The sequence below is a fragment of the Episyrphus balteatus genome, chromosome 3 (assembly GCF_945859705.1).
Source record: "Episyrphus balteatus chromosome 3, idEpiBalt1.1, whole genome shotgun sequence".
Lineage (NCBI taxonomy): Eukaryota > Metazoa > Arthropoda > Insecta > Diptera > Syrphidae > Episyrphus > Episyrphus balteatus.
The window spans coordinates 51,682,337-51,705,208 of NC_079136.1; the positions used below are offsets into that span (position 1 = coordinate 51,682,337).

The following is a 22,872-nucleotide window of genomic DNA, read 5'->3' on the forward strand; positions in this document are numbered from 1 at the left end:
TTTCTGTTTGCTACTTCTTTTCTATTATTTTACCTTGATATCATTAAGTACCCTCAATACACGCGCATTAACTATTTTGTATCTATGTGTGTGATTTTTCAAAAAAGTATCTCACTCTCTTTTTTTTTTTTCTCAGACTCAAACCACTTTTATTATTACGCTCTGCGAAATATCGGCGCATGTTTCACCAATACAAACAAACATACACAAATACACTGTGACTGACTAAACTAAACTCTTCAACCTTCCCTTGTAAAATAATTGAAATAAAATGAGGCAAACTAAAAAAAAAAACAATTTTAGAGAGGTTATACCTACACTCTCAAAAAGATACTCACCAATACAATTCCATTTACACATAAAAATAGAAATCCACACAAACACACAGATACTTTTTGTATCTGAATATTTCTTTGGGGCCGAGGCAAACTCAAAAAAAAAAAAAAAAATATTTCAATTTCGAAAAATTCACAAACTGAAGTAATTCAGTTGTTAAGCAACGTTCGTTCAGCGCGGATCGTTTTTTGTATTATTCTTCTCTCGATGAAAATTCATTTTTGACCCTCGAAACGGCGTGCAATCATATACAACTTCTATATACCCCAATAAGACCAACCAATCCAAACAAAAAAAAAAAAAAAAAAAAAGTATCTCACTCTATGAAAAAATGAGCAAAATCTCGCAATAGATACAATTTTTTTCCATTCTTCCACTAATGTCTGCCCTAAAAAATTGGATATAGATACAAATTTTTCTTTTTGATTTCTTTTTTTTTTCGATTTCCGGGTTTTTATCCGAACAAAAAGATACATAACTATCTCAAAGATACAAAAGTATCTATCAAGTGTTTTAAGTGAATTTTTAAACCTATAAAAGAAAAATTTCAAATATGCAAGTGGATACAAGTGCCTTGAATTGTTAAAGATACAAAAAAAAAAAATATCTAAAAGATAGTTTTTTTTTTTTTTACTATTTCTTCATCCAAATAAATAAATAAAAAAAATTTGTGGGTGAATAAAAAGAGCAAAAATAAGTAAAAAAATTGAAATGTTCCATCCTTATGTGAAAATTAAAAAGAAAATTGCAAGTAGTTCACAGCTCCTTCAGCAACAACTTCAACAACAACAGCAGCCAACTTCACACAGATGTTGTTGTTGTAGTACAACTTCAACTTCTAATAGTAGTAGTAGTAGTAATAATAGTAGTAGTAATAACATTCTTGGTAATAATACCAGTTTTACAACAACATCATCAACATCAGCAGCAGCCGCTGTTTTAGGTGCAGTTGCTAATGCAACAGTTAATAATACTATTAACTGCAGCAGTAGCCAACAATTGCAACAGAATTTAACGCTGCCACCATTACCAACTATTGTGCAGCAGCCTACGCAACAACATCAGCAACAACAACAACAGCAACATCTCTCACAGCTGCTGCAACAAAATAATAATAATAACAACAACGTTCCTCCACCTGCTTCTGCTGCTTTAATTTCTTTAGCAGCATTAGCTTCAACATCTCCTCCTACAACACCACCACAACACCAGCAACAACATAGACAATCATCACCAAATTTACCATATTGCCCAATCGATCGACATTTGGGTCACCTAAATTTTGGTAGTAGTTCGTCAAGCAATACAAATACCCGGAGCAATACACCAACACCTGGCAACCATCACAGTAGAAATATTATACATAGCAGTAGTAGTTCTTCTACTGCTTCTGCTTCTTCTTCTTCTTCTGCTGCAGCAGTGGCAGCTTCAAGCAGTAGTTGTAATAGTACAAATAATACCGTTAATGGTAGTGTCGCAAGTACGAGCAGCGGTAATAGTACGTTAAATAGGATTAGCCACACTATTCAGCAGCATCTTCAGCAACAACAACAACAACTTCTGCAACAACAGCATCATTCGAATAATTCAGCGCATCATAATCATCATTCTTCTTCTTCATCATCATCATCCTCGTCGTCTTCGTCATCTTTACATCACCATCATCATCATCACCATAGCAGCAATCACCATCATCAACAGCAACAACAAAATACCAGCAATAATCAGCAGCAGCAGCAACAATCTCCTATGTGCCTAGTATTATTAGTTAAATGCCCAAATTCAAAGGAATTTTGTACAGCAGCGAATTTCTGTGATAAAAGGTAACAAATTGTAACAAATACCATACAATCATCAATCAATTATGTTTTAACGCCTTAAAGAAGAGTTATAGGAGTCTTATAGTAGTCTTATGGTGGTGACAATTTAAAAAAAAAAAAAAAACAATAAATCTACTTAACCAACCCAACAAAAAAAAAGTAAAGAATTGAATCAAATTTAATTAATTAACGAGGTTGACCTCAAAAGATACACACTTCGCAGATAGATACGCGATACTCTTTTTATATTTTCCTTTTTTTTTTTTTTTTTTTTTGTTTGGTATTGTTGTTTTTTTTTGTGGTAGTTAAGAGATAGGGAGGAGGGAGTGAATATGCCTTTGCTCTTAACATTTTGACCCAATTTTTGGATCAGTTTTTATATTTTTTTTCTGTTCGTGTCCCCTTTTTTTGATTTAATTTTTTTTTTTTTGTTAAATCGTGTACAACAATTTTTTTTTTGTTGATTGCCTTTGTGTTTTCATTGTTTCTCGTTTAACCTTAAAATTGAAGAAGAAGAGTAAAAAAAAAATTATATTATTATCGTAGTTGGTGATAGTCCAAAAAAAAAAAAAATAACAAAAAAATTTAAATCAAATAAAATGTAGAAGAAGAAAACAGAATTTAGGTCAATTTCATAAAGAAACTTACCCATAATATAATCGGGGGCTGGAAATTAAGTGGCGTATACTATTTTTTTTTTTTTTTTGCGAATTTTGTACAGGATTGAATGGAATATTTTTGTTGAAAAGTCCTCAGTTGTCTGAGTGATTGTGTCAATTAAGACATAGTTTAATTTTTTTGGAATTTTAGAACTGTTCTCAAATTTTCTTTTCTAAATTCCGTTAAATTCAAAACATTTATATTTTGAGCAGGTGTTCATATTTGTATCAGTCAATTCGAAGTTTTTCTAAACTTCAGAAAATTATTGTACTTAGTTTGTTTTATTTTATTAATGTTTGTCAGAAATTATTCCAAATTTCAAATCTAAAATTTTGTTGGTTCTGATATTAGTTATGAATGTCATGAGGAAACTTTTAGATATCGAAATATTTTGACTGCTTTCAAAGCATTGCAAACTATCTGATTTCGCAACTTAGTTGAATTTTTAGTAAAATTTTTATAATTAACGTACTTTTCCCCTTTAGTCTTTAGTAAGAAAAAAAAAAAAAAAAACACACACATCTTCACAACTCTCAAAAGCTATTTCGCAAAGTTTTTCATATCGAATGATAAATTTTGCCGATCGTTATTTTTTCTAAAATGTGTTTACTTTCTTGAAAAATTATTTTGCAATTTGTTGCTCGCTGAATTATTTAGAATTTCGCATAAGTGCGATCTTGTAAACTTCATCATGTTTTTTGGTTTTGGAAATTTCGCAACATTGCGAATTTAAAAATTATTAAACTAAGCAGTTACTATTTTGCACACCAATTAATAGTTCGTTTCGCGAAACATAATTTCTCATTAAAACATATCTCTCCCCTAAAATCTCATTATATTTTTTTTTTATAAAGTTTTCTTGGAATTTGTTGTTTCACCCACGTTTGAGTGATAAATTTTGCAACCTGTAACTTTATTTTCTATACTGAATTTATTTTATAACTGAAGAAAAAAATAAATGCTTCGCAAGCTTTGGGGTTTTACATACGTAAATTGCAGTGCAAATTTTATATATTGTACATAAATTGCAGTTGAAGTTCGTTTCGCAAAGCATTTAATTTAAAAAAAAAATCTTCAATATGATTAATTTTTGATACTTTGTATATACCTATCTAAACACTTGGTTGTTTTACTTTGAAAAATTGAGAATATAAGATTTTTTATTTTTTTTGCAATAAAAAAAAATTCTTAATTTATTTTTCTTCGTTAGTTCACAGAGTTCCATTTTTTTTCTTGTTACAGAATCTTATTAACTTTAGTTTTAAGAATGCTTTCGCAAGCTTTGCAATTTCGTGCACGTTCGACAATCCCATTTTGCATCAGTGCGAACATGAATTCTTCCAAATGTTGAAGAATAATTTCGCAAGCTTTGCGATTTAGTGCATTTTTGACTTACCATTTTGTAATAGTGCGAACTTGAGCTCTCCCAAATACAATTTCTCTAATTATACATAAAACTTTGAATTCATATTAAATTTATTTCATTTAATACTTAGAAAGTTATGGTAATAATGTTGGGAAAAACTAATGGTTTGGAATCATATCGCACTTCCGCTGAACGGTTGACGTAATTGGAATTGTGTTCTTCTCCAAAATCCAAGAAAAACAATTAACACTTTTAAAAGAAATGCCTTTACGAATTTCTAAAAAATCTTTTTCATGGAATCGTTTGAGTAATACAAATATTAAAACACAACGAAATTTTTTAAATTGTTTTTAATTTTAAATAAAAAAAAAATATAAATCGAGTGCATTGTTTATTTAAAAAATGATTCATGATTTTTCTTTTGAAAAATATGATTTGCACCATGTTATTGTTTACATTATTCATGACATCTCATAATTTTCAATACATTTACAAATAATTTTAAATTCGACAGATATATTTCCTGTCTTGAAAAAAGCTTAATCATAGCCAAATAATTGAGGTATTTCCTCTATTTTAATTTTAGAATTTTGTTGTTTTTTATTCTAAATTAAATTCCTTTCAGTTGGTTTTTGTGTTTTTAAAAAAATGAAAACTATTTCCAGAATTTATATATTTTTAAAAATATACCTCAAAACTCTTTCAACGTCAATTATCATCTAATAATAATAATAAAAATGATTTTTGCATTTCCGTCGAAAGTTTTATTTTTATTTTTTCAATCCGAAGTATAAATTAGTAATTCACGTCAAAAACCACTATATTTTTGTACCTACACTTTCAACAAATTGATTTGTTTATTCTAAAAGAATTGGGTTATGATTTTTTTTTTTTTAAGAAAAAAAAGAAATTGTATTTTGTTGGGATTAAAATAATATTTTTAATTTCGAACATTTAAGTTGTTCTAGTTTTATAAAATAAACAAAGGAAACAACAATAATTCTATCAAATAAATATCTACTTATATTTTTATTTTTTTTTTTTTAATTTAATTTCTTTTGAGGAAAAATAATATTCAAGGTCCACCAAATTTAGGTTTTTGAAAATGACTTGGATTCTACTACAAAATGGTTTATGTAGTTTTTTTTTTTCAAAGTTCAGCTTTAACCAGAATGAAAGCAATATCCTAGTTTTTTATTGCAAGGGACACTTTTTGATGATGCAAACATAAATTTTTAGATGTTAGAGCTCTGAAATGTCGCTAAACTAAGATTTTATGTCACACCCGTTACAATAGACATAGACCAATAAATGAAAATTTTGTTTCCTAACTTGTTTTCTTAGTCAAAAATGAGCTCATCCTCATAACCTTTTTTTTTTGTAAATAGATCTGGAAAAACTACCACTGTCCCACCCGTTGCAAAGAAAAGTCTATTTTCAAATAAAATAATAATAAGGTGGCATAGTTTTTCTTTGCACAGTTAATTTTATCGTCAAATACAACTCTCGTTAGTATGAAGAATAAATTGATTGCACAAATGTCCCACCCGTGACGGCAAAATGCCCAGTAAAAAACAAAAAAAAAAAAAAACAGTGTACAGGGCTTACATTCTTTTAAAACTACAAATGTTATCTAATAAAAATTTTTTAAAGAAAATATAAACGATATCATTTACGAGCATAAAATCATTCATCAGCTTCACTCAATTGCTTTTCTAAGAGTTCTTAACTTTAATTAAATAAAAAATGAACAATCTTACTTAAACCTTATCAAGTCGTAATTTTCATAATGAATCTAAACAAATGCAAAGTGTGAAATTGTAACAAAATATTCTAAACAAAATTGACAGCTGAAAAACCATTAACCAATATTTTTTATTGTTTCTTGTGCCAGAAGTGTCTTAAAATTTTTTTAACTATAAAATTTTATGTCATCTTTCTCACCATAAAAAAAAAACTCTTTGACTTTCTTGTAAACATTTTATAAACATTTAACAGAGAAAAGATAGTAAAATGACTATTCTTCAAAATTAAAATTGATCCACTTGAGAACTATTGTAAACATTATTTCTGAAACAAAAACATCGTTATCTTCTGCGTAACTCATCTGTCAAACAGCAATTAAAGAAATAAGGCTTTAAATCATCAAACTTTACGACTTGATGAGCCGCAACATAACTTCGATAAACAATCATTTAATTTTATCCAATCGATTGTTTTTAACGATAACAACGATTAATGGCTCTTCTTTCCGTATCATTAAAATAAAGATTTCCATCTTTTTAACCATAAAGAAGAAAAATCCCACCACACATCGAACATGTTTGTTAGTTACAATCGAACACACAATCAAATCGATATTAATCTCTAATCATTATTTTTACATTTCTCTAATCTCTATATTGAGTGTGAAATTGCAATTGCCTCATGAAAGAAGACCTCGTTTTCTCTCCCACATTGGCCCGTAAAAAAGACAAAATACAAAAAAAAAGAAAGGTGAAAATAAGAAAACAAAGAGAAAGAGTGCATTGCAACTGTTGTATTAATACAAAACAAAAGCAAATATGTAAATGATCCCCCTGAACTACCGTAGTAAATTCAAAATTTCTCTCCTCCCCATTCAAAGTCAGTCCAAAAGTGTGTGCTGCTTTTGAGTTTGTGATATGTTGTATAATAACTCTCTCCTGTATTTGCCTTTCATTTTGGGTTTTCTCTCTTTTATATGTTGTGTGTTCCTTTTTCTTTTTCGATGAAATTTTTGTTTGGTGCTTATAGGTTTGATGATTTTTTTTTTTTTTTTTAATTTTTAACAAGAAAACCATTACGATGCGGTTTTTTTTTAGTTTTGGTGAATTTCTTTCTTTGGATTTGGAGAAATGCACCAAAGCAAAAAACACAGAAGCGCACATGGCACTTTTTTTTTAAATATTTTTTTGATGTGAGAAGATCATTTAACGATCATCATCATCTTTTGATAGCACTTTCATTATTTTTATTGTTATAAGTGAAGCGTTTTTTTTTTTTTTGTCTTCTTCTTTTTTTTTATGTAAAAGGTAAAATTTTATTTTGTGGATTTTCACTAAGAGAGTGGGTGGGTTTGGTGATGATGATGATGGTGATGGGGAATTTATAGCTTTCATTATTTGATTTCACACGCAAAAGTTAATAGGGGGAAATTAAATCGATCAAAGATTGGAAGATTGTTTTGCATTTTTTTTTTTTTTTTTTTCAAAGAGGCTTGTATAGGAAGACATGGAAAAAGAGAAATTTTTAAAAGAGGATGAATGGATATTTGATATTTCCTTCAATTATGTAGATTTATTTTCACTCAATCTTCTTTCATTAACTTAGAGAGACCTTAATTTTTGATATGACTTTTATGAATACCAAACCTTAACAAAGGTATTTGATACATAATATTTTATAAATATAAGATTTTAGACGCCTATTTTTAAACTAATTTTACAACAAGTGTTCCTTTATTAATGTTATAAAAACTTAACGAAAAACCAGTTACATGTTTATAGTATCCATTTTTTAACTGAACGAAGACTCAAATATACTTTCCCGTTGATTAATTGAGTCTGACATCTTAACGAAGTTTTCAGATCCTAAGAACTTAACGAAAAATAGGCACTTCTGTTGCTATAAATCAAAGTTGTCGTTATAATTACTAAGTCTTTTTCTTAATTGAATAAAAGTGGATAAGTGGTTAATATTTACGAACGAGTGTTCTAAACATTGCATTTAACTATTAAAACATCTGTATTTCAACTTAACGAAAGTGAAAACTTTGAAAAAATTGTAAGAAAATTTTAATATTTACTTATTAAATCAAAAGTGAACGAAAACCAAACTATTGATAGCAACTCTAACATTTGCTTGGGTTGCAGAACCTAGATATCCCATCTATTGATTGAGGGTTATTTTTTCCGTACTATGAATTATTTTAGCTCAGTTTTGTATAACATCAAAAGTCAACGAAACAATCTTTTCATTCAATATGATTGCAGTTAACATATCAAAAGCCTTATTTCAAACTTAACGAAAATAATTAAATAATATTCATTTCTCTAATAATTTTTCTATCATAATTATGAAAACTTCAGGTCAAAACTCAACGAAATATGATGTATGCCACTCTCTCATATAACGTTCTTAGTTAGTTCATTATTTTTGAATTGTACAAAGTAATTCTGGATAGAAAATTATTGTAAATTAGTTACTTGGAGACAGAAATTAAAACCAAAAACTTAACGAAGGTCTCAGCTTTCTCATAAAATGTCAAAAAAAAAAACTTAACAATAATTTCTCAAAACTGAGCCTGAAAGTCAATTTGTATCAAAAAGTTGTATTTATATTATACTTAATAAGTCAAAATCTGAAAGTATTGATTTTGACTTTACTAAATTAAAAAAAAAAAAAACATAATTATAATTATGTTTAACTTTACTTTCTTTTTAAAAGTATTTCATTTGTCTCAATTTTCAAAAAAAAAAAAAAAGAAAACAAACAAACCTTTTGGGTGATTGTTTTTTTTTTTCTCTCACATTTTTTTTTATTTTCAAAAGAAGATTAAAAGTATTTTCTTTTATTGGAAATACCACGAAGAAGACATTCATGTATTTAATTTTTTTTTTTTTTGGTAGCTTTCGATAAATATGTACTTTCTACAATTTATATCACCTCACCTACCATCAAAATAAAATAAAAAGTCAAAGATTACGCCATTAAAGTGGTGTAATTTGAGAAGGCCAATTTAAGACAAGTCACTAAGTAGTAGCAAAAAAAAAAATCAATGAATAAAAAAAAAGGTGAGCGAAAATTAACTTTCCCACGACAAACGACACAACGATGAATGCGACGTGACGACTCCGACTACAACAACGATGAAAGACGATTATGTAAGCTTATTTATTTTTTATGAGAGAGAGAAGGTATACCTACCAAACATATAGGATATCATCTTGAACGGGGTTAAGAAATTAAACAGTGATTAATTGAAATCCATTAAATAAGATTTGCAGTTTTCTTTTTATCTTTTATTGATTTCACTTTAAAAATTCATCAATTCAAATCCGATTTGGATAAAAAGTCGAAGAACGATAAGGAAAAAAAAAAGGTTCAATGTAGATTCAATAAATATTTGCACAATTGAACTCTAAATTTGTAGTTTGCGCATTTATTCAATGAATTTATGTCATCATTTGTGTAAATATAATTTTTTCTGTTTGAATTAAACAGAAATCCATTTGTATTAGCAAATAATTACACAACAAAAAAAAAGTAGAAGCTGTGACCCAATTTTGAAAGGTTTTAGGATTGCTTTAAAAAATAAGTTTTTAGTTACTAAGTAAAATTAGGTTCAATTTAAAATAAAATATATTCGAATCTGGGCCCCACACAAAGTTCTTATTATGAAACACAAAATTTAAAAACAAAAAAAAACTTATCTCTTTTATATAGCCCTTAACTAAGAACAAAAAAACTAGATGCGCGTTAACATAAAACCTCGATTATAACTTAATAAAACCCCACGTTTTCATCATTATTTACTGTCCTTGAGTCGTCATATATATACAGAAAACCTTGTATGTATAAAAAAAAAAAATACAAAACAGAGAAAAAAAAAAACACGAAACAAAAATTCTACACGTGCCATATTGAATTTGAAGGACAAAACCCCAAACTATTTTAGATAAACATTCTACAACCTTATAATATTCTCCGTAGCCCCGTGTATATACAATGAAATATAGAATTAAAAAAGCAAAAATAATAATATATTCGTGTACCTATAAGATTATAAGTTTGAAATATGTGCTTTTCTTTAGAATTGTTCTATTGTTAGTAAAAGTAAGTTCACAAACATCGATAACAAACTTTGAAACATTGCAACTCTCTGTATCGTAAGATAGATAGATAGATACTTTTTATTGAACTTAAGGTGAAAACTTTCATTTCAAGTTGCAAACACGTTCGAGTGATTTCTAAAATTGTATTTTATTTTTCTTTGTAAACTTACACATGGTTCATAAAAATATAAAAAAAAAAGTTAATAAATAAAAGTTTGATAAGAAAAACATGATACTTGCCTTCATATAAGAAAGTTATATTCATTGTTATTATTACTTAAGTACACTTTGTGCAACTTGATATAATATTTTTTTATTTCTGCTGTGTTTGCAGTGGAGAAAAAAAATTAGATTTGACCTTCAGTAGCTATATAATGAATGTTTTTTTTTTTTTGTTATATTCATTTGAAAGAAAATAAAATAAAAACATTCAGTTTTTTATGACTTTTTGATAATCTTGATTCATCATCATCGCTCAAGGTTGGCCAGGGCAATGTTTTTGGGGAGAATGATTTCAAATGTGAAAGCAGAAAAGCATTCTAATGAGATGATAGGTAGGTGTGATTTTAGATATGAAACATTAAAGTTTATTTAAAATTTTTGATTAACTTTTATATTTATTAACTAACAGTCGATGGATTTTTGATTTAGGGCCAATTTTTCAATAGTCAGTTAAATAGTCAGTTAGTACTTATTCCTTAGGATAGAGAAAAAATCAATTTTCCAACAGGCAGATATAGCTTATTCCTATGAATAAAACTATCTGCTTCTTTCAGAGACGAATAAAAATTATTCTAAGGAATAATCTCAATAAAAATATTATGTCAGTTGTCAAAGCTGTTTTGAAAGAATTTTGAAAAAAATACAGTGGAACACAAGAAAACAAAAACAATCATGAATAAAAATGACGTTTAATTTTAAATATTTTTGAATTTGACAAATTTTTTTTCTTATTCTGTAGAATAAATTATTCTTGATTGAAAAATTCAATGTTCTTATCTGATTGTTTATGAGCCTAATAACTTTATTAGTCGAACAGTTAACTGACTGTTTATTAGAAGATTGAAAAATTGGCTCTTAGGCCCAATTTATTGACTCTCCATTAAACTTAAATCGCCATTAAAAAAGGGAATTTTAAAATTAAAAATCAATTTCGTTTAATTCAGTCTCTTTTAAGGATTTTTTTGAAGTTTGGCATCATTAACTAATTGAGCATTAAATTTAAAAGTAGTTTTAGTTAAAACACCAAATTCGACCTTTTAAGAGGGATTTTTAGAGCTAATGGAGGTTTTAAACAGAATTTCTATTTATTCACTCTCCATTAGTGTCAAATGTCATTTTATTTATTTTTTTTATTTGAATTATTATTTTATTTGAAAAATGTCAAATGAGCTAAAGAATTATTAAAAAGTCCAGACTAGAATTTTTTGTAGGTATACACACATGCATTTGTACCATAAAAAAGAACAAAATTCAAAGAAATTAATGCATTTCTTGTCTACTTCGCATAGATAATACTAGATCTACTAGATTATATTCTCCACTTCAAAACTAATCATTTTTGAGATGCTGCATTGCATAATACATATGTACATAACATACATAACATTGCAATTGAAGCCATGAGAAGAAGAGATATAAAGCTTACTTCTAAACCAATGACAGGAGATGAATGCCGATAACACTTAAATTTAATTTGTTATTTGACACCGATGGAAAAAATTAAAAATTTCACTTAACTCCTTCTTCTTCTCATGGTTTCAATTGTAGGTTGTAGCATTCTTACCACTGGTATATCGTTAATCTCTTGCATTTTCTGGCGTTTTCAGCTGCAAAATACTTACGGGTCATAGTTTTTTGGTTTTTTTTCCAATTCAAATCTATTTAATTTGACAAAATTGTAGCTTTTGACAGATTATTTTTGAAACAAAATAAAAAATCCCTAGGATATTTTTAACAGAGTTTTAAATTTAAAGTTTCCATTAAAAGTAAGGACTTTAACTAAAGAAGAGTGAATTAAATGAATTTTTAATGATGTATACTTAAAGGCGACAATAGTTTAACGAGGCCGTTAACTAAAGCGATAAATTTCAAAATTTAATGGAGGCTCAATAAATTGGCCCTTAGTGAATTTATAGAAATAGAATTATATTAATAAGACTCTTAATTTTAACTATAAAGAGTGATATCGTTTAAAAGCTAGAACAAGAATGATTCATCCCACTTCTGATCTTTAAGTAGGACTTACGGGTTCCGGTGTATAAAAAAGATAGACGATCAATATCGTTTGTTGAACAAACAACTTTTACTTAGAATGGAAGCTTTGGCTATACTGACATTTTTCACACTTACTATTTTGTACGAATATTTCATTTTACACTCGAACTGAGAACTAAACTTATAAAATGTTTACTCTTCTGGAGATATTGTGATGAAAAATAAGTTGAACAAAAATCTAAGCATTTAACTTAACGAAGCGTAACGATTAATTGTTGTCAAAATATTAAGTTGCATTTACTTTTTTCTTACTACAAAGGTTACAACAACACTTTTACAGCATAAGCATTAATTTCCAGTGCTGACCTCTTGCATAGTTTCGTTAAGTTTTCTTTGTAAGTCCAAAAATTACATACATAGCTCTTACGACATTTCGTAATATTTTACTAGATTTATCATGAAAAGACAATATAAGTTCTACAAAAAAAAAAACGAGCTTTCGTTAAGTTTTGCTTTAACTTAGTCCACATCTTTTGGTATCAGTTCTTTACTCATCACTACTGAAAGTACAAAAATAATAATTCTGCAAAGTAAATAAGTGTTTTATTACTTTCGTTAAGTTTTTATATTATATGATAATGACAAAAATGCTGCTATGCTGCCTGATAAACATTTTTTTTTTTACAACTAAAATATAATAATAGTTTTTTTTATATCAGTTTTTGACTCCAATTTTGTTGGTTTTGACTCCAATTTTGCTAACATTTAATAAGAAGAAACAAACAATACAAGTACTTGAAGTTCACTGGCATAAAAATATGTATTTAGAGTCACCATAGCGAGCTTTTGTGAACCTTCGTTAAATTTTATTCTACTTGAAATAATTAAATAAACAATCAGCTTTTTTAGTATAGTCACACTACAGTGACCATTTCTTCGTTAATATGTTTTCAAATACCCGGACACTGGATTACAAATAAAATTATTAAATATAGGCAGTGCTGTTCAGTGATAAATTATGATATAAATTTTTTCGTTAAGTTCGTTCTCATAGTAAAACATAAAACGGAGTTCAGTTGCAATGTGTCAGTGGCTGGAATTATATAATTTAGATGTCTTTAAAAGACGTTAAATGTTTACCGCTCATTAAAAACTCACTGAAAAATGTCAATATTTGTCTTTCAACTATCAAACAAAACAGACAAGAAAAAAAAAAAACGAAAACCTGTTTGTTGTCTTGGGTTTGAGTTTTATGTGTGTATTATTTTCTTTACGTGTTTATTTACAATTACTTGATGTTTTTAAGTCTTCATAGGATCCAAATTAAGGGTAATTTAATTAGTGTAAAAAAAAATAAATTATATGATGATGATTTGATATTATAAAACCCTTTTCAAACGCCACCTGGCAAGTTCATTGATTTAAAATTTGGATTAATTTTTGACAAATCTTCGTTTAGTAAAAATATCCGTTCAACTTCATGTTTTGACATCACAAGAAGGATTAAACTTTAAATTTGACACTTGTCCTTAGAATTATTTTCTCATTTGCTCTCAATTTAGTTCCCACACTTTGAAATTTGAAACCAAAGCAGTCTCATCAACCGTGAGAATGAAACAAGATTTTTATTCAATAGAACAAAATTTCATCTCAAATTCTCAAGGTAAAAATCTTCATTCTTCACCTTTCATCACTCCCCCATCATTATCTCTTAATCCAGCAATGGCTTAACAGTAGTGTATAGTTTTCTAATAGTAAATCTTGACATCGCGACGACCAAAAATACTGCAATTTCTCTGTCTCTTTTTTTGTTTCTATCTCTGTCAAATGCATTATGTTGGTGATATACCTATACCTACCATACCACTTCTATTACTATCTATGGCTACACGATACTCTTGCAACCAAATTAAATTGTATTAAATCAGGTCAATAGCTCTACAAAAGAATTCATAAGAAATCCAAAGAAAAAAAAAATAGATTAAAGAATTTTCTTTAATCTCTTGCTCGCTGCATGGATTGGATTTTTGATGGTGGATTGAGTGACTGTATGAAAGGTGGAATGGATTTTGATTTTTTTTTTTTTTGCTTTGCTTTTTTTTTTGTGAAAATTAATCCGCATCCTGTGCAATTCGATACATTTCTGTCTTTATTTATATTTTTTTTTTGCTACTTTCAATCCAATTTTCAAGGATCTGGAAATTGTATGGATTTTACTTCTTTTTTTTTTTTTTTTTTTTTTTGTGTTCGTTCTTTTTTCAACTACACAACACACCAGGTATATCAGATAGAAGAATCAATAAATCGGATATTGTGTGTGTTTTACTTAAATCCTGTACACCCGCCGCTGGCTGCTTCCTTTAACCATACCTTTTCAAGGATTTTGTTGGTTCTTTCCTCTTGTGTCCAAGGAAAAATATGTCCTATTGTTATTTTGCACCTTTCCGTTTTAATACACAAAAAAAAAATTAAAACGAAACGAAAACTCGTCTTCCTTTACTGGGTGATCTATTGTTTTCAACAACAACATAGTTTCGCTCTTTCTATCCCTCTTTTTTCCCTATTTCACGGGGATCAATCCTGTTTCTTACTTACTCATATCCTCCTTGAAAATTATTATATTGTACCTTTATTATTTTTTGTTTTTTCTTCTTTTACGTCGCATTTCATAGTTCAAATAGAAACAATTTTATATTTATTTTTGTACGAAAAAAAAAAAAATGTTTCTGTTCTGAGAAAAAATCAGAGATGCATTAGTTCAGTCAGAATCGAAGAGCTAAAGAGTGATGATGACCAAAAATAGTTGACATTTCTCTCTCAGAGTGACAGTTATAGTGACAAGACAATCCATCATCTTTGAATAAATTATAATCTCACCACAAACTCACCACACTTCTTATAGAAGCAATTTAACTACTATAATACAAACTAATGACAACAGCTGCTTTTTGTTAATTTATTATTATCAAGAGAGCTTTTTCTTCTTGTGTTGTATAATGTTGTGTGTATTATGTTTGGCACGTGGGTTGCTGTTTGCTGTATTTATAATATAAAAATAAAGTGCTGTTAAATTTTTTCTATATTTTCTGCTGTGCGAGAGACTCTAAGACTGATACTCTAAATGTGATAATAAATTGTGCCAATGTTTGAATGTGTTCCGTTTGATTTAGTTTTTTTTTTTTTTTGTTCTATTGTTATTGTTGTTTTTTATGTTATTTAGTATGAACTGAACGATATTTACAGTGTTACGTTTAGTTTTGAGTGTCGATGGTAGTGAATTTAAAATTTTTCTCTCACAGTATCATAAGTTAATATAGGTTAAGGAACTTTTTTTTTAATTTTTTTTATGAATTTGTTATAAGTTTTTTTTATATATATATAATTGTTAATATTTATTTATTTATACACACAACTAATAATAATAATATAAAAACATCTAAATGTCGAATGCTAAATTAATTCAAATTGAATTTGATCGCAATATAATGGATTTATTTTATGAACGAATGGAAAGGTAAGATAAATGATTTAATTGAGGCAATTATAACAGTTATTACAGAAGGGACTTGTGGGATAAAGTTTATTGATTTAATGATTTTTGTCTACATGTTTTAAACAATTTACTGAAATAATAATTTTTAAGCCTCTTTTCCATTAAAGAAGTTACTAGGAGAAAGTAATTCCAGATTCTTCTCTTTTACTCGTAGGTTGACATACGTCAAATTTAATACCATATCCAGTCTTGTTTTTTTTACTAATAGACACCTGAGCTTGACTTTTGTTACATTCTGAAACATCCTTTTAAGATTAACTGTCGCTTTTAACAAGAATATTCATTTTCCTTTGAATCTGTCACTAAAGACATTGTTTCAACTGTTATACAAAAAATTTGGCATTTTTGCTAACCTACTTCTTTGTTCACCTTAAATCGGGTTATAAAGAAACTACTTATTAAACTAAATTAAACTTTTTATTTTAAGCCCAATTTGTACACAGCTTAAATTTTAAAATTAAATTGACATGTGTCAATTTTATGTCAAAACCTTCAACAATTTTTAAGTGAGATTGTTTTATGTCAATGACATTTTAATTCAATAATTCAATGTTAAGCATCATATTAGTTTATCAGAAGCAAGTAAAATGTTTAAGCTTAATCACGTAATGAATTAATAATCACGTAAAAAGTTTTGGCTTAAGCGTTCATCATTGAGATAAACACGAAGAATGTTGAATTGTGATATTTAATCGTGTTCACCACGCGTGCGAGATTTGTTATTTTTTTCTTGCAAATTTGCTGGCCTCTGTATTATAATAGAGTTCTTTTTTTATGGTTTCAATGAGAATTTCTATTTGACATAATATTCTTCACTTCAATTCTTTATTCTTCAGTTCATTTATTTTGTTGACATTTTCTTACAATTCGAATGAAATGTCATCTGTCAGAAGAAAACAAACGTCACCTTAAGTTGTCAAAAATTCATACATTTTAGTTTGACAGAAGCTGTCAAATTTCTTGCTTTTGACCTTTCTCTTCTACTGTTTTCAGTTTTGCCACGTAAGTCGACACGCAAGTTGAAAATGTGAAAAAAATTTGAAGGTACTGTGACCGAAAAGTTGAAAGTTTGGCGCCATATGGTTGGGCCTTAAGACACTCATTTTAGACGGGTCCCAACCAATCGCTAATAAGTCGCCGCTGGCTGGCTACCAAGAGCTAGACGTGTTTAACTTCACCATCTGGTAGTCGTTGCTTGCCAAAAATAAAAAAATTGGATGCGTGTAGCTTTATCAGCCCCTGATACTCGCTAGCTAACGACATAAGAGCCCCACTTTGAGCTCGCAACCAGCTAAGTGCGACATGTGTTTTGAATAAACGAACGATTATTTTGATTTCGTTCAGACTAAACTTGTTTCCAAGGAGATAAATTAAAATGATTGTAAATTTCATCAAAAATGAACACGGCTTTTCTCCGTTCTGTCGAATAGGAGTAAGTGAATCATGCAGTCAGCTGTCATATTTTTGAGTGCACTTCACGTTCGAAAAAAAAAACGAACAAATTTGAGCAATCCACTAACATGGCGGTACCGTTCGATCTGTAACTACTATTTCCTTAAATCTGCTAGATTCTGTTTGTTTACATTATTGACTAAATTGACAATCTATTTTTTGGTTCTGTTCGCTTACAATTTAGAAACTAAATTGTCAAAAGTTTTCTAAAGTATGCAATTTCATTGAAATTGAGATAACTAAAATGACTTAACATTCCTTGTTTTTCAACTGTCAAACAAACTTGTTTCGTTTTCACTTCGCATTCTATTTAATTGTTGTCTGGTTTACTTGTATCCATCAACTAATTCTTAATGAATATGCAAATAACTTTAACTAATTAGTTTTTAAAAAAAATCTTGTTTTAGCAAAATACCAAATCTCTCATCACATTGGAATTGCAAAAGAACAAACAACAACCGGCTAAATGACAGAGCTACTAATTTTAAATTTTTCACTTTCTGTCAGATTTATTCTTTAACGATGCCACTTCAAGGCCATCTTAGATCAAAACTTTATATCACTTATGTATACTTATGATTTATCAATAGGAAATATATTAATAACATAACATCGATTGTTTCAAGCAAAATCAAAAAAAAAAAAAACACATCGAATATCATCGTAATAATTTATCGATATTCTAATCTGAATAGCGTGTGTTGTTCGAGTTTTGTCATAAAGTATTGAACTTTGATTTGATTGGCCTTGTTTGTATTCAAACTCGTATGTCATCATAATTTTTGACAGCTGAGAAAAGTTCTGTTCTTTTTCAAATCGTCTATCATATTATTAACCTCTTATTTCAATGTTTTTTTTTTTTTAATTTCCTGTCATTGTCGCATGTAAAAAAAAAAGATGGCCTTGCTTGACAGATAGAAAAAGAGATATAAAATTTTGGTTAAGCGTGTAGTTTTGTTTGTCTTTTTCTTTTGTGAAGGACAACGATGACATTCACTTAATTGATTAGATTCCTCTTTCTTTCTATGTTCTGTCATTGTTCAAGAGTAGAGGTACATAAATTGTATTGTAGTATTCATTCCTACATATAAAAGATATCGATTTTGTCAGGTGGAACGATACGAGAAGGTTAGTTTGTATCCAAAATTTCTAAAAAAAAAAAGAAGAACTATCAAAGTCAAACACACTACTCATACTCATTGATGAAAGAAAAGATAATAAAAGAGCCGACTCTGACAATTATATGGAGTGTTTTAAAATGAACGACCGGCTGCTTATGTTGCTGACTAAACACAAAATGGGATTTTTTTTTGATTTTTTTAATTTTGTATTGTAGGTCAACTTGATTTAACTTTATTCTATGACTATTCTCTCTACACCAGGAGATGTTGGTTATATATTCAATTAGGAAGGGAATTCATTCAATGATATTACGATTAATAGAAAAGAACACGAGATATTGTAATAAATAATATAATATGAAGTCATGCTAGAATACCAACCAGAAAAGAAGATACAGAACTAGAAAATTAATTTCCTATGTATATAGAAGGCATTCCATGCTTAAGTCATGCATGGTTGATCTACATTAAACAGAGAAACAACAAAAAGTGGGCGTGAATTAGTTCCAATGAAACATAAAACGAATAGGTCATTGATTAATCAATAAGTTGGAATTAATTTTTACAAGTCTAAAAAATGAACACTGATCTAATTTCAGTCTGAGGTGATTTATCATGGAAAATTTTATTAAGGAACCTTGGTTTAAATCGATAAATGTCAAAATAGTGACATTTTAATTTTAATTTAAACTCTCAATGACATCCCTAAAAACGGGACATTTATACTGCATTTGACAGCTGTCCTTTATTGTTTTTGATTGGTCAACTGTCAAAAGAAATTAGAAGCCATCTTTAAAATTTTTTGACAACTAACCAAACAGAACTTCAAATTCGGAATGAAGTTCATATATTCTATTTACTGGATGCGTTCAGATGCAAATAAGTAAAAAATGAAAATGCGTTCTTTTTCTTGATTTACATATAAATTTGACAGTTCTATCAAAGACATGTTTCTTTACTTTGACGTCATGTCCTTCGAATTAAATGAAATTAAGAAAAAGTATAATTCGTATATCTCCCTCTCCAATTCTGATCGTTTTTAGTAAATTAAAGTGGGAAACATAAGGTTCCATATAATTCCAATACAAAACATTTCGAGCAGATGTTTCCTTAATTCCCACTCTTTTATTCCTCTATTTCACCTTAATAATTGTATTTGTATACCTTTTTTGGGCCAATATAAAGGTAAAGAAAAAGAAAAAAAAAATATAAGAAAACTTATGATAAAAAGAAAACGTGATAAAAATAAAACAATCGCATATATACCTATACAAAAACACGTGTTAGTATACTAAACATATATAAATATACAAACATGGAGGACAGGATAAAGTGGTCGTCAAAGAAAAAAAAAAAAAGAAGAAGGTAAACTTCTTTATTTTACACGAAAGACATCAACTAAATGGCAAAATGTGAACCATGAGAAGAGATGTGCTCCTCCTATAGCAGCCTTATAGGAACGTTACATATATAATATTGTTGGATGGTTTTAACCTACAGAGTCTTGGTGTATAGTATCCTCGTGCTACTTACTTGATATGAAATATTATTCTTTTTCTTATGGCTTGGATATATTCGTTGTATATTCAGTGCACTGAACATCCTTCCTGGGGTTTTTGTTTTATTTATATTCTTTTTTTTTTTCTTGCTTGTATCTCGTTGTTGTTCTCCTTCTCATATACATGTTATTTGTGGATACCTACCTCTCATATTGATCTCAACTCTGTTTTTGTATGTGTGTTTGTTGACAAAAGGCTGCATTTTTTTTTTGTTTTTGTTTTAAATAATAATAAAGAATATATATATACAACCACAGGATAAATAAAGGTGCACTTCGGTTGAATTACAAAACAAAAGAACATTGAAGGACTCTGGACGATGGTAAACGTGAATGTCGGTGGGCAGTGCACACACATTAAATAAAAATTACTACCTGTGGGCAAAAGAGTGACACCTGTGGTTACCCAAGGATAAGCACTCAACTGAGCGTTGTCGCTTCTTCGTTTAATGTTTTTTCATGTATGATGGTTTTGTTTGTTCCTTTAGCATCAGTTATATGAGCTGTTTATTGGCTAGCTTCTATTGACATGTGTGTTCTCCATAAACTTAAAGTAATGTCCTTACTTCCTTGTAGCGATAATTGCAAGAGCAGAAAGTATCATTGACAGGAGTCATTAATTTGAAAGAATTATTGTTTTTCCTTGACTTATCTTTAATTCACCACCTCCATTTATTTATATTTACCACGAACTGATATGCTAATAAATACTTTCCGAATAATAAAAATGACTGTCTGTCTCAATTCGCGCATTACAACTAGATTCGTGTGATCAGTGCTTTAAGGTGTATTTAAAATAATTTGACAGATGTCAAAAAATTTGTTATCTGTCAAACTATTGCGAATCAATTTTAAACCACAGGCTTAAAATGTTGCTTAATTTACTATTATATTATTCTACCCCATAACTGTCAAATGAAACTACGTTTTCCTTGTCTCCGTAGCTAAGGTTTTGACATTAAAGTATATGAAGTGAATTTAAACGTCAAAACGTCAATTTTATGTTTCAAAATATAATTAAACCAAAACTGTCGGCGATTGAATCTCATCAGAAATGTATTTACCTTATTCCCCTACTTGAGATTTTGACATTAAAGTGTGCGAGGTGAATATAAATGTCAATTTGACATTGCCAGTCATGAAATCAAAATTATCAAATCTGCACGATATGAAAAGATGGTATATATTTTGTCAACTTAATTTTTAGTTTCTCGATTAGTCAGCCCTCCCACAGTCTCATATACTCACATATAAAAATTTAGAATTCTATCCTAACGTCAGTCATAACTTATGAAAATCATTTTTTTATCGTATCTTTTCAGATTGCCAAACGAATGCCAGGCAGGCCAAACTGCTAGAGTAACATCTAACCTGCACGCATCAAGTAGTACAATGGCGGTTAGTCGTGTACCGTCACCGCCTTTAGCGGAAGTTAATACACCAGTTGCTGAAAATTGGTGTTACACTCAGGTGAGTTTTTGTTATTTTACCTATCCTTATTAAAGTTTTTTTTTTTCATCCAATGGTGATATCAACTGCAAGTATTAAGTTTCACATTCCCACACTGAAAATGTCACGGGTCAAAAAAATATTGTAAAAGAAGAAAAAAAGTACGAATAACTTTTGACAGCGGAAACTGTCATTCGATATTCTTTTGGGGCCATTTACCCCAAATGCCTTTTTTTTTATTGGCCTCTCTTTTTTCCTTCCCTTTGTGTTGTGACAGAGGAAAAATGTGAATAACAAGAAATCTTTTGATCAATGAACTTTTGTTTTGGGGTAGAGTTACCACGTTAACTTTATTCAAAAACATGACATAATATTTTGACAAACGTCAAAGTTCTGACTGCGTTATTTTTTCTATGATATCGCAATACAAATATTCAACTCATGATAAAATATCTCCTTCCACAAAAAAAAAACGTACACACGTGAATCACGCAAATTCAAGGCTAAAATAGAGTTCTTAACTTTCAGTCCAACGCCCTATTCTATCTCTGTTTTTTTTTTTTTACAAAAAAAAATTCTGGTTAAAGGTTATATTTTATTAATTAACGGTCGTTCACCTTGAGAATATTTTATACCAACGCTTAAAAATCTTTCCATAATAAATGAACTTATATTTAATAGCCATTCTAAAAAGCTGTCAATTTTAAAAGCCAAATAAATAAATCTAATTATAAACCAACCCAAAAACAGACGCGGACCACCCACTCCACTACAATATTCTGCTACTTTTTTTTTGCCCAAAGTTGTGTTTCCAGTTTGTTTTTTTTTTCATCTGCTTTTAGAATTCCCATAAACTAGCCAAAAAATATTTGAAAAATAACGAAGAAATAAAAAACAATGTATAATTGATTTTTCTATATTTGTATAGAGTGTGGTGGCATGTGTGTACACACGGTTCAAGGTGCGTTAATCTTTTAGTACACACGCATTTTAGTTATAATTGAAACAACCTTGAGCATATTTATTTATGTGTTTTTGTTTATTAAATTGCTCTCTTATCCTCCGTTCATACTGTTCTTCTGTCATTTAATAACAGTAATCTGACAAAATGTAATAATCTAAAAAAAAGTACTAAAAATGTACTAAATGGTGTACACACATGTTTTATTGCTATATTTTCTTCTCTACTTCCACTTCTACTCTATTAAAAGTAAATTAATTTCAAAAAAAAAGTGGGGAAAAACAAGGAACTTAAAGTATAAAGAAGCAAAACTACAAACGAGCGGGCATGAAAAAAAAAAAATAAAAAAATAAAAACCGTTTGGCATTGGCTGCAAGAACCCTGAGAATGTACGCACTTGACTTTGGCTAGTTCCGAGTATAGTTCAATGGTTTTTTTTTCCTCTCTTCATCTGCTTATTTGTTTAGTTTTTGTTGTTTCTTTTGTGAATCGTTATTTTGTATCAATTAGAGACTATATATGAA

At 28.8% G+C, this 22,872-nt stretch overlaps 1 protein-coding gene across 6 annotated transcripts in view; it reads left to right on the forward strand.

Annotated features, from left to right (window-relative positions):
• Window positions 1-22,872, forward strand: part of LOC129914814 (protein roadkill) — a 270,121-nt gene that overhangs the window by 225,214 nt on the left and 22,035 nt on the right. For 4 of the 6 annotated variants that reach the window (XM_055994221.1, XM_055994219.1, XM_055994220.1 and 1 more), the window contains one exon: window positions 21,261-21,408. In XM_055994221.1, coding sequence (XP_055850196.1) covers window positions 21,331-21,408 — 78 coding nt within the window. In that variant the 5' untranslated portion in view covers window positions 21,261-21,330. Of the gene's footprint in view, window positions 1-985; window positions 2,160-15,602; window positions 15,769-21,260; window positions 21,409-22,872 lie in introns of those variants that run through there. The other 2 variants (XM_055994215.1, XM_055994216.1) reach the window with 2 other exon arrangements.